General features: G+C 56.5%; 1 protein-coding gene across 11 annotated transcripts in view; it reads left to right on the top strand.

The window, feature by feature from the left end:
- LOC122365337 (plasma membrane calcium-transporting ATPase 2-like) overlaps positions 1–12,657 on the top strand; it is a 67,250-nt gene that overhangs the window by 37,829 nt on the left and 16,764 nt on the right. For 7 of the 11 annotated variants that reach the window (XR_006253719.1, XR_006253723.1, XR_006253720.1 and 4 more), the window contains exons 4-13: positions 2,836–3,029; positions 3,578–3,769; positions 5,113–5,154; positions 5,608–5,846; positions 6,206–6,341; positions 6,817–6,951; positions 9,167–9,259; positions 10,212–10,657; positions 11,362–11,604; positions 12,048–12,283. Coding sequence is in view for 6 of the 11 variants with exons in the window: in XM_043336477.1 (XP_043192412.1) it covers positions 2,870–3,029; positions 3,578–3,769; positions 5,113–5,154; positions 5,608–5,846; positions 6,206–6,341; positions 6,817–6,951; positions 9,167–9,259; positions 10,212–10,657; positions 11,362–11,604; positions 12,048–12,283 (1,922 nt within the window). In the remaining 5 variants the exon portion in view is untranslated. Of the gene's footprint in view, positions 1–2,835; positions 3,030–3,577; positions 3,770–5,112; positions 5,155–5,607; positions 5,847–6,205; positions 6,342–6,816; positions 6,952–7,375; positions 7,415–9,166; positions 9,260–10,211; positions 10,658–11,361; positions 11,605–12,047; positions 12,284–12,657 lie in introns of all 11 variants that reach the window. The other 4 variants (XR_006253722.1, XM_043336479.1, XM_043336478.1 and 1 more) reach the window with 2 other exon arrangements.

Genomic DNA, 12,657 nt, shown 5'->3' with positions numbered 1-12,657 from the left:
AACTTTGGGCCAATTCCGAACGTCGGCTCCTGAGATACTTTCTCCGTGACGCGGGGTTATTATTTAATTAATCAAAGAGTATACAAGGAAATTGTTTCCGGCGAGACTCTCGAAATTGCGGAGCAGCGCAGAACCCCTGGTTAGTTTCCTAGTCAAATTAAAGCTGCGTTATTGCATTAGTACATTAAGATTCGCAATCGCTTGCTTAGCTCCTTATTTAGGTGCAAAGGACTCATGTGTGTTCCGTATTGCCACTGTGTTTTATGTTCCCGAATGTCATGTAGTTGATGTACTTCAATGATACTGATGTGGGCTCATCGCACACCTGTTTCCCAGGTGTTGCCTGAAATCGTGAGGAAAACCTGAACCTCGCCTATAGCCGTTTTCCTCGCTGTTCTTCCTGTCTCAGCCCAGTCACACACAGCGGGGCGGGCTGATTTCTGGTCGGGGAGGGAACTGTCATTGTCCATTATTTAGAACATCAGGCGAACAATAGCTTCCGATCTCTGGCTCACCTAGTTAATTTTTCAATCTAATTTGTAATTGAATGGCTACGGCATTGACGAAACTAAGAAGTTAGTTATTATGAAGAATAGTTCATTATTTTGTGAGCGCACGAAACGGCGTCACAGGAAGCGTTCTTTTCGAGCTACAGCTTCATTGACAGGTACCGGTTTTCCTTTCATAGTAAGAACATATTTTTTACTCAGCCATTTTTCTCTGGACTGCTTGAACACCCGGCACCGAATTAACTGCAAAACCCTGGCTGGTGATGTAGCTATAATAACAGCCATGAACAGAAACCTCACATTTTGAAGTAATTCTATTAAAATCTGACATTTCAAGTGCAAATTCTCAACGGTTCTGACGCCTTCAGATAACCATATACAGCTGGTATGCTACTTTGAATAATTTAAGTAAACATTATGTTGCAAGAGGCGAGAGTTTGCTTCTCCCGACTACCACAAACAGACCTGCACGCATATTGTGCATGCATTATTAAAAAATATTGGATCTAAACGCCAGGGTTTGGTGCCTTTTTTCCTTTGGGGCATCTGTATGCCTTAAATCGGAATGATATGACAGCTGAATGCCCATCATTGCTGCATATTTCCCCTTGGACAGTAGTATTGACCGGCGGTGCCCGTTGCTATGCTATTATACAGGGCGTTCAGGCCACCTAATCCTATATAACGTGCCCACTTTTGGAGTGGGATTGTTGAATGCTCGGGAGGATTAGCTAAAGGGCAACTGGCGTGTTTTTATCGAAATGTTATGGCCTTCATTTTAGTTAACGACCAAAGCGTTGGCGGTGACGCCGGCAGCGGCGACCGTAGCCAAAGGCTCCGCCACACGGGTGATGGCTATAAAAACCCGACCGTTGAGCTGCGCGGCTGCATTTTAATCTCGGAGGACTTTTTGTTGGATGGCCGGTTTCACCCAGGGAAGTCGTTTACCAGATGTAGCAATCACGTTTGCTGCATTGTTTCATCCTAACTGCGGCATAAAATATGGCCCGCGGATGTGTTGTGAAGTGTATTGATGACTGCCGGCCTGCGATCTGCAGTGTCCGAGCAGCAGCCGTCAGCCTGTTGGCAGACATCAGACCGGCCGGCGCCGGCCGGCCGGCTGCGCGCGCCCGGCCCCCGTCTCGTCTCGTCCCGTCCCGTCTGCCGGCTGCCAACCGGTCTGACGGGGCGGGCGGTGGCCCGGTCGGCAAGCGAGCGAGCCGGGAAGGCTGGCTGGGCCCGTCCCGGCGGACCGGCTGGCTCAACGCCCACCGACCGACCGACCGACCGGCTAACCAGCCTGCCGAGCGACCGCTCCCGATTGTACAGGTCGGGAGGGCCAAGGGGCGGCCGACTGGTTTGGCCGGGACACGGGCGTAGTCCAGTGGGCGCAGACCAGCCAGGTGTGGCTACTGACAGGCCACCGCCTTACACCCGTGGGAAAGACGGCCACGGTGGTCGGCGTCGGAATTCGCAGTCACCCTGTTTGATTGGGGTGCGCTCCTTTCGCCGATTGCGCTGCAGAAATGGGGAATGGGGATAGCTGTCGAGATTGACTGATTCGATGCGGTGGGCGCCCCGTCTCGGTCTCGGTCCAGACATGGTGGCTTTGTTTCGCTCCATCTGTCCGGCGGAGCGTGCTGCCGGAGTGGGGCTCGCCGCCGTCGGCCTGTTTCATCAGTGGCAGAGTGCGCGCACCGCTCGGATGGAAGTCGCCGCACGTCGGTTTTCGTTGGTCATTGACAGCGAACCAGTGGCGGGCGCCGACGCCAAATATTTGGCAACGCCGGTCAACAGCGCGGCCTATTCCTGTTCGGAGCCGCTCGGCGTCGACCGACTCGACTCTCGAGTGCTCGGTGCTCTGTGGGTATCGCTGTCCGGCCCGAGCGGGGCTCGGTGGCTGCGGAGCGACCCAGTCTGCCCCAGACAGGGATGTTTATATCACACCTCCGACCTTGCTGCCCGTGTGACACACCGCCCGGTCGGCCTGCGTGCTGTCAGCGCCGTGCCTGACCTCGGCCGCCGGCGTACCCGCCGTGCTGTCGAAGGTCGTCGACGGCACGCGCAGCCCGCCCAAATTTGGCCACTCTGATGTTTTGCCGAGCGTGTAAGTACGTGCCGAATGTGCGGAAGCGACGCGGAACCGGTTTCGTTGGTCCTGCCTCAACAGTGCGGCGCTTGGGTCCTGTGCAATCTGGGACGAACCTCGTGTCTGTGTGTGTGTGTCTGCTGTCTGTGTTTATGTGTGTGTGATGCGTCTGTGGCCGCAGCTACTGGCGTCTACCAGCTCGATGACTGACCGGCGCCTCTCCTCTTCTGTCGACAGCTAGAGGAGACACTCGTGGCCCCGCCCAATCAGCATGGCGACCATAGACGGTCGCCCGGCCCAGTATGGGGTCACCCTCAAACAGCTGCGCGAACTCATGGAGTTCCGCGGCCACGAGGCGCTCGAGCGCATCAACAGCGAGTTTGGCGGCGTGCTGGAGATCTGCAAAAAGCTCTACACGTCGCCACAGGATGGTGAGTGGCCGGTGACGGGCTGCAGGCCAGGTAGAAGTGACTGAAAGAAAGGGGACTGTATGAGGAGCCTCAGAGCTGAAAGTAAAGCAGAAGTGTGGATATGAGAAGGTGCGATGCCTAGTAATTTATTTCAATATTGCAAAGCACTGATGCATATGGTCTTAGTCTTCACACAAGGTTTGAATTCGTATCCTGCTACGACCCGGCACAATATGTCGTATTATTCACTCTCAATGTTTGTATTACATAGCGTCCCGTATCGTCCTCTGTATTGTTTCTCCACCTGTCCCGGCTCCGGCCGCCCCACTGACCAGCCGTGCCGTGGCGTGTAGGCTCGGATCGTGTTTACAATCGGTGCCGCCCGGGTAATTATAGATGACCTCCACAGCCGCGACCTATGACATATTGAGCCTGTTGGTCAACACCGGCTATTTGGGGACCGGCCGGCCGGCAATGAGGTGGCTACTCGCCTTGTGATGTGTCATTACTCATTTACTACGCGCCTGCGTGGGTGGAAGGACTGACAACGGTGCGTTTGGCTTTCGCAGGCTTGAGTGGGAGCCCGCAAGATCTTCAACATAGGAAAGAGAATTTCGGGTCAAATATCATCCCTCCGAAGCCGCCAAAGAAGTTCATAGAGCTGGTGTGGGAGGCTCTGCAGGACACCACACTCATCATTTTGATAATCGCCGCTATCGTGTCGTTAGGTCTATCCTTCTATCACCCAGCAGAGGAGGAAGGTGAGTAACTCGCCAATCGCCGCCGATCTAACTAGTTTCATTAGCGTTCGTATGTTTTCAGTGGCACGAAATGTCAGCGGACGGTGCCGCGTTAGGGGGATGATTGGACATGACGTACTAATTGCCGAGGCGCGGTCGTATTACGCGGCATGCGAGCGCGGTGTGTGCGTGTGCCGCGTGTCAAATCGCTCATCAGGGCGCTTGTTGCCGCGCTTATGGCGGCCGCAGGCTGTTGCCGGTGGTGCGGGTCTGAGCCGCGGCTACTCGGCTATTCATGACTTCCGTCGCTGCTGACAGCGGCGGCGGCGTAAGCTAATTGAGCGAGGCTTTCCGGCGCCGCGCACTTGTCGGTCGTATACGGTGCAGTGATAAAGCTGTCTTTCTCTCTCTCTCCCCACTGCGGCCGTGCAGAGGAAGCAGGAGGTAAGTCCCTCTCCCTGGTCAGTGAGCAGGGTATGTGTAACGTCGATTTCATCCACGACGGTCGGATCGGCCACCGGCGTGCAATGATGTGTCTGTTCGGGCTGTGCCGGTATCAGCGGCAGCACTGGACCGGCGGCGCCGCACGCCGCTCGATGGTGCCGCGCTGTTTATAAGAGTCAGCGCTGGCCTGGCCTTCGTGCGGCATCTCCGGCCGGCCGGCTGCTCGATCGATGTCCCGAGGCGGCGGCGGCGGCGGTGGTGGTGGCAGGTCGGACCGCCGTCTGCGCGCGTCGCCGCCTCGCTCTGCGCGCGCTGCCGCCGCCGCCGCCTGCCGCCCGCCTGGCACCAATTCTTTGCCGCTGGATAGCCGCTGGGCCGCCGGCGTACCGCATTCGGTGATTATCTTGAAAGCGCTGCGGAATCCGGTGCCGTCGCTATTTTTACGGCCGGTCCTCGAGACCTTCTCTGCCACAGAGAGCGAGAGCAGAGACTGGGGCCGGAGCAGGGATGGAGCAAGGGCTGGAAGACCGGGCCCGGCTGGGGAGTGGTGGGGTATGCGTCCAGCCTGGGTCAGTAGTTGGGGCCGGCGGTGCGCCCGTCCGCCGGTCCGTCTGTCGATGGTATCGGGAGCGACACCCCGCCGTCCGCTGCCGGCCGGCCGTAATGAGCTTTCACTGACCGGCTTCCCTCGTATGACGCCACCGGTGCCGGCGCGGGCGGCCCGGCGGCGTGCCGTGCCGTCCCTCCGACCCCGCCCTGAATTCCCCGGCGCCCGGGCATGTGGGCTGGCCGTGTGTGAGACTGACAACGTCCCTCAGCTGATTGTAATTAGCCAATTAGCTGAAAGGGTGTTGAAATATTGCTCTGTGTTTACCTCGTCCTGAATCCTGAACGTTTCCTCTGTATCCTGTCCTTTCCAGAAGGTGACCTGCCCGACTCCTACCGTCCGGACGATGACGAAGGTACTGACCCGACCGGGCGGCCCCCAGCCGACTCGCGGCGCGCCCTGATTATGATGAGCCCCGCCAGGATGAGTCGTTGTTCCGTGCCCAGCGCCGGTTTGGGGTGTAATGCCCGGACCCAAACAGGCCTCTCCGGAGTGGCCGCGAGATTAAAGTAGCGCCCCAGAGCGTTATATGTTGATGTCCATTCTGTTAACTGCTCTGACCTTTTAGGGCATTGGGTCAGTCGGTCCGTGCGCGGAAAAGTCGAGTATAGTTTGGGAATGATATTGCTGGGTGTCACGCCGTGGATAATTTTGTTTTTACGCAGAACGCCAGATTGGGTCGACTGTTAGAAAACTTTAAGCATAATTCAGCGTTCCTATGCACCACCGATCGTTACATTTCGTCGCACTTTCTGTCGCCGCCCTGTTGATTGTGACTGTTCTGACGCTCGCTGTTTTCCGTTCACAGTCGTCCGGTCAGGAGGCACCGACGAATCGGAGTCGCACGCCAACTGGATTGAGGGTGTGGCCATCCTCGTGTCTGTGATAGTTGTTGTACTAGTCACTGCCTTCAACGATTGGTCAAAGGAGAAGCAGTTCCGCGGCCTCCAGAGCCGGATAGAGGGCGAGCACAAATTTTCCGTTATCCGGGGAGGCGCTGCGCACGAGATCATTGTCGGCGACATTCTTGTTGGCGACATCTGTCAGGTGAGTTACCGTCACATATCTAAGGTGTTTTATCTCCATTTGGATGTAATGCCAGTGATTTATTTTCCGCTGGTGTCTCACTGCGCGGAGTGCTAGTTTTTATGGTGATGCCATTTCCGTGTTGGACACACTGTGGTGTCATCACGACTCGCTCGTGATGACGCTTACCACCGGACGCGTTAGCTGCTGTCACTAGCCGGGCGGTCGTGGCTTCACAGGCGTCAGTGCGGCCTGGGACAAAGGCTGGGGGTTGCACTGGTGCCACTGCTGACCTCACCACCGCAGTGTGTCGGCGGTGACGCGCGACTGCACCGCTTCCGGTGGAACCGCGACACTGACGCCACCGCGCCCGGTTGCAGATCAAATATGGCGACCTGCTGCCGGCCGATGGTATCCTCATCCAGGGCAACGACATCAAGATCGACGAGTCGTCGCTCACTGGCGAGTCGGACCACGTCAAAAAGGGCGAGAAGTCGGACCCTATGCTGCTCTCAGGTAGGCTGGCTGGCTGGCTGACGTGACGCCGTTACGTAGGTGCGGACGTGTGACTATGCTCGTGACGCGCCAATAGCGATGGTGGGGGGGGGGGGGAAGAATCGGCCTGACCTCACGGCACGCTCGTAGGGGTACTGCAGGGTCAGTCGGCGACCATTTGCCGTCGCTATGGCCGCTTATTTGCGCGAGTTTGGTGTTCTGCGAAGCGGCAGTGATACGGTTTCGATTCGCGATCGACGCCGTGCTAAATTTACCAGCAGGGTTCCAGTGAGTTCACTGGGTGCCAGGTGGTCGTATGTGCCGAGTTCGGTGTTAGGTAAAGGTTGGATGGGACTTTGACCGGGACTTGGGCGCAGTCAAATGGGAAGTTGTGCGTTAAAAGGAAAAGTTTTGCGATGTTTCACTGGCTGAACGGCTGGTGGAGTTGACGGCAGTTGTTTTGCCGATCGCCGACTGGTGCGCTGTGCGCCGGCAGGCACCCACGTGATGGAAGGCAGCGGCAAGATGCTGGTGACGGCGGTGGGCGTCAACTCTCAGGCCGGCATCATCTTCACGCTGCTGGGAGCGGCCGCGGAGGAGGAGCAGAAGGAGGCCAAGAGGCGGCGCAAAGGTAGCGCGCCGCGCGCACGGCCGCCGGCCCGCTCGGCATGTCCCCCCCCCCGCCCCGCCCCCGGACCGGGCCCCGAGCCGAGCCGAGCTGGCCGGCACCGGGGGCCCCGTCCCTCCCCGCCCCCCGCCCCCACCCGGCCCGACCCGGCCCTGGAGCACTTCAGAGTGCCACGAACGCGCCTGGTTTTATACTTGATCGTGATTGGTCATGGTAGATCATTTGCAGTGATGTGTGACCTAGATATTTTCATCGAATAGACTAGGGAATGATAATTGTCCCCTTGATAGATTTCGCCCTGGTTTTAGCAATAACTGCATGTGTATCGATAAACCTGAGCTCTTTACACAGACTCTCATAGTTGGACTGGTTTGTTTGGTTTTGTTCACTAACATGGTTTTATTTCAACACGCTCTTCTCCGTGTAGAGGCCAAAAAGCAGCGAAAAGCCCGGAAGAATACCGCAGGTGACAATCAAAATCCTTTGAGCTGAATGACGCTGAATGGCTGAAAGCAATGACACTCTCTCCACTCTGCCTTGTCCTCTTGAGTTTTCTCTTCTCTCTCAATGCTTGCGATTTTGGCACACAACTGTCCCTAATTGTTGGCGAGCTTCCCAAGACCAACTGGAGAGAGTGCTTCTCCGTGTGATGTGCTCTTCGTGCGGAGGTGATTACCGATTGGCAGAAACTTCTGAGAGACATTTTAATGAATTCTGAACCTCATACTACAGACACCACACTGTACAGAAGTTTATTCAATCGCAAATTTCCTTTCATAAGCGTTGATTGCAATTTTTCGTTTGAAGTCTTAGTGTGCAACCTTTGAATGATGGAATGACTTTTAAATAAATTTACATAAATGGCCCTAAATTTTTGTAGCAAGCTTTTGCCAGTGTGCTCACCTCTGCTGGCTCGCCTCTGAAGGCCGCGGCTGTCTCTGTGTCTGAATCTATTTGGCTCTGTGTCTATCCCTCTCTCTCTCTCGCCGCCCTGTTTGTGCCTTGTGGCGAGCGACGCGCGCACTCTCTGAGCTGCACGGTGACTGCCGCCTGCCGCCGCTGCCTCTCGGCCTGAGGAACCCCCAGCCGTTCCGATCCGTCCCCCGTCCGATCGCGGTCACACACGACCGTCCCGCGCGCCGGAGGGCTTCCCGCGCGCAGTCCCGGCGCGCCGCCCAGCGCGTCCTCCGGCCGCCGCGCCGCCGCCATTGCTCGGTGGTTTTTGCGCGCCGTTTGCACTTTGATGATCTGAGACGTATCGCCGCTGGCAGTCGTCCTGACGTCCGGTCGGATGGAGTTTTCCGAGCGGCTGCGTCTGAAATTGGTGTACTGCGTGAAACGGTTGAACTGGATGATAGGAGCTGCGTGATATTTGGGGTAGTAATGGTGGATGAAGCGTGGTCATAGATCTCCTCAGATATCCAAAAACGGGACTGGTCGCACTTCTATTTGCATTTACAGACTTTCCACTTAAAAAATGTACATACTCGTATAGATGCAATCAGTTCTTCTTTGGAAGCATAGGGGGTCGATGCAATGTATAATTGCTTTCGTACCATTGTAAAGTAAGTCATGAGTCAACCACGGCGTTCATTTGTAAATATTTGGTGTCTCACTACTTTACACATCCCTGCTTTATGTATAAACGTGGAGCACTGTGAAAGTCTGCTGAGTCAGCTGTGGTTTCCTGAAGGACTGCTTTTTGTCCTGTCCCGTCAATGAAAAATGTACATATATCGTCCGCTTGTGCTGACGAGTCGCGCATTTAAGCAGAAGACATTTTTTGCCAACTACGAGAATATCGGGGCATTTTGGTTGATAAAAATTGCATTGAATGACCACCGATTCTTATTCCTTCTTTATCATCCTCGCTAGGTGAGAAACATGATCTCTTATTAGTCGAAACCCACCATAAAATTATGATTTCGTTCGGTTTGGTTTGTCCCGTTCCGCGGGCCGATTTTGCCAGCACCGCTTCTCCGTGGTGAGGTGTTGGTCTCTGTGCCGCGGATGCCGGCCGCTTCTGCACGTGCCCGGTGGCGGCCGGTGCCCGCCCCGTCACCGCCTGTGTGCTCCGGTGGCGGCTCACATCCCTCACAGCCGCGCAGTGCATCCGTGTGTGCATTCCTGTGTCCTGTCCGTCGCCCGTGAGTCACTCTGTCACCACTGGTCTCTTTGTGTCCCAATTTCGTCCCACGGCGTCCTGTCCTGTTTCCAGAGCCGTTCCAGCGCGTGGGCCCGTCGGGCAGTGAGCGCATCCAGAACATCCTCAACCCGCGCACCAGTAGCGACGACGTCCTGGCCTCGGACGGTACCGTCCGTCCCACCGCCTCTCCTACGCTATGTCTGAGCCCCCCCCCTCTCTCTCTCTCTCTCTCTCTCTCTCTCTCTCTCTCTCTCTCTCTCTCTCTCTCTCTCCCTTTTTCTCCAACTCTCCCCTCTCCCTTGGTCCTAAGCTGTGTACCAGTTCGTTATTTTTTCTCCAACCCTCTTCCTTCTCTCTCATCCCACCCTAGCTTCCTTTTCTCTCTGTCCGCTCTTTCTTCAATGCACCTTTTCTGTCATAAATGTCTTGTATTTCCTGGAAGTATTTTTGCAAGCTAGTTATTGCCCGCATAATTCTTTTCTGGTAAAAATACGAATGTAAATCACTCCTAGTTTCGTCCAAAAATCCTTTTTCGGAAATGCTTTCTTTGTTGTTCTTTATTGGCTTGTTAGAGATGTTAACGTGATTTCGCTCTAAATTACCTGTTTTCCTTCTCCGGTCCCTTTGTTGTTTCCTTTGTGTTCGGCCTTGCGGCTTTCACAGTGACTACAGCACCCTCACTGGTCCGCCTGATTCATACCGCCTGATTCGACTGCGTGCTAGAGCATGTGCTTGCCAGCTGCTTTGCGAGTGTGATTGCCAGTGTGTTGGATGATGTGTCCACTGTTTTGCACCATTGTAATAAATCTTCAAGGCGTGCTGCACGATTCACTTAAACTGTAAACTGTTACATCGCTTCATATGCTGGCTGAATCGCCTCATATCATTGTCGCCTCGTTGCAGCCGCCTATGTTAAATATATTCAGCTGGCCTGGTTGCACCATACGCCGTTGTTGACGCCCAGCAGCTGATATTTGGCGAGTCGGCCGCCGCGTCGTTCGCTGCGAACTTTGAAGCGCAACTGTAAACTGGCTATCGGCGCTGTAATGGTACCACCTGTCGAGCGGCTGAGTCGGCTGCCAGCGCTGCCGCTGACCGGTCTCTCCTGTGCCGCCAGCGGCCGCCGACGGCGCCGCCAGCGTCGAGGATGGCCTGGGCAACAACCACGCGGCCGCCGCCAAGACGCCGCCGGTCATCACCACCACCGAACACAACAACGGCCAGGGAGGCGGCGCGGCGGCCGGCGGCGGCGGAGGCGGCGGAGGAGGCGGCGGGGGTGGCGGAGGCGGCGGCGGCGGGAAGGAGAAGTCCGTCCTGCAGGCCAAGCTGACCAAGCTCGCCATCCAGATCGGCTACGCTGGCTCCCTCATGGCCATCCTGGTGGTGATTGTGCTCGTGATGAAGTTCTGCATCCAGAAGTTCGTCATCGAAAAGGACGAGTGGAAGCCCAAGTACTTTGGCGTGTTCGTCAATTTCTTCATCATCGGCGTGACGGTGCTGGTGGTGGCGGTGCCCGAGGGTCTGCCGCTGGCCGTGACGCTCTCGCTCGCCTACTCCGTGCGGGTGAGTGATTGCCGAGGGACCGGCAACTCATAATTAGGCTACTTCCGTGACTTGTATCCTCTCATATGTATATCATGTACATGTTCCCATGCTGTGTCATTGTTCCCATCGCTCACTCCTTATTCTCTGTATTTTGCCCCTTTCTCTCGTTCCTTCCCTGTGAGTTGTTATCCTCCCTCGTGTCTTGCCGTTGTTCCACAATTCCTCCGCTGCTATCATGTGTGACTGGTGCGTTAGACAGAGCCACCGTCGGTAGTGGCGGCGGGGCGATTCCGCTGACGCGCCTCCGCCGCCGCGCCGGAGCTGCGCCGTGATTTACGGTGATTGGGGCGGCCGATGAGTGCAGCGTGGCGCGCTAAAAACCCGCGCCAACTCGGCGAATTGCCGCGACGTGCCGCGCCCGGCCAGCCGGGTTTTACGGAAACGGGACGTGACCGAACCAGTGACCCGTGCTCCCTGGTGGTCTGTGCCCCGTGATTCGCTGCGATTATTATTATTTATCATTTGCTGTCCCTGACTGGCAGTCCTTGATCCACGCTCTGTGATCTTCGGTTCGTGATCTATGGACCATGATACATGATCTCCGTCCTATGATTAGTGACCTAGACCCTGACTGCCAGCCGCACCCCGCTGTATGTTTTGGCTCTGCGCCACCTAGCACCCGTGACCTGACCTCGTGCCCCCCCCCCCCCCCCTCCCCGCAGAAAATGATGGACGACAACAACCTAGTGCGTCACCTGGACGCCTGTGAGACGATGGGAAACGCCACGGCCATCTGTTCCGACAAGACGGGCACGCTGACCACCAATCGAATGACGGCCGTCGAGCTGTACCTGGGCGGGCAGCGCTACAAGCAGATCCCCAAGTTCGAGCAGCTGCCGCCGCACGTGGCTGATCTGGTGGTCCACGGCATCTCCATCAACAGCGGCTACACGTCCATGATTATCGTGAGTGAGGCAGAGCGGTGGGGTAATCGCGGCTGGGGAGGGGATAGGGCGTGAAGGGTTTCAGGTGGCTGGAGGTGTGTGGGAATCGATGGAAGGGAAGAATGGGCTACTGGGTGGGCTTTGTGTGGTGTGACGTGTTGGTTGATACGATGCTGTCTGCTATATGATATCTGGTGGGATTTGAACAGTTTAGAAAATATGTCGGCGTGTGTTAAGACGCGGTTATCGTGTTTATTTCCACGGGGCCGTATTGTTGCTCGTGCTGATGTTAGGTTTGGTTTGGAGTCACAGCGTACCACACGGACTGGCGATGTCACGAACTACATACAATAAACGGTGGGATGTTTGAGCCTCCCCAATGGCAGTGGCGTCATGATATCGATCGCTTCACTGTTGTCTGCTCTGTTCGTGATTTTGACGTGCTCGATTGTCCGTCCTCACAGGAGAAAGAGGGTGAAGCGACCAAACAGGTGGGCAACAAGACCGAGTGCGCCCTGCTCGGCCTGGTCGAGCGCCTCGGCAAGAGCTACAAACAGATTCGCGACGACAATCCCGAGGAGAGCCTGCACAAGGTGTACACCTTCAACTCGGTGCGCAAATCGATGAGCACCGTCGTGAAGACGCCCGACGGCGGCTTCCGGGTGTACACCAAGGGCGCCTCCGAGATCATTATGTCCAGGTGGGTGCCGTCACCGCCGGCGCGGGCGGCGCGATTAGCGGGGCTCGTTTGGAGAGCGGCTGTTCGGTGTGAGCGCGGTGCCAGCCGGGCTAATTCCGTGTCACTGACGCGCCTCTGACGGCTGTCCTTTGGCGGCCCACTGTCACTGGGGGCCGCGCCGGCCCGAATTGGCTGGTGTACCGGCCCGAATTGGCCGGCCCGGGGCGGCTTTAGCCGGCCCCGTCCGGACGACTGCCATGAAACTGGGCCAAGCTGCCAGCTCCCATCGCAGTCAGCATATAGACGGGCCCTCAGCGGCCTGTTCAAACCGAGACGGAGCGGTTCTGTTCCGTGTTTGAGCGGAAACAATGCCCGCTGTGCTGTCGATGGTGGCT

Source organism: Amphibalanus amphitrite, unplaced genomic scaffold (assembly GCF_019059575.1).
Source record: "Amphibalanus amphitrite isolate SeventyFive unplaced genomic scaffold, NRLGWU_Aamphi_draft 000732F_arrow, whole genome shotgun sequence".
In the NCBI taxonomy this organism is placed as follows: domain Eukaryota; kingdom Metazoa; phylum Arthropoda; class Thecostraca; order Balanomorpha; family Balanidae; genus Amphibalanus; species Amphibalanus amphitrite.
Note: the sequence above shows the minus strand (reverse complement) of the source record. Positions and strands in the feature narration are given on the sequence as shown.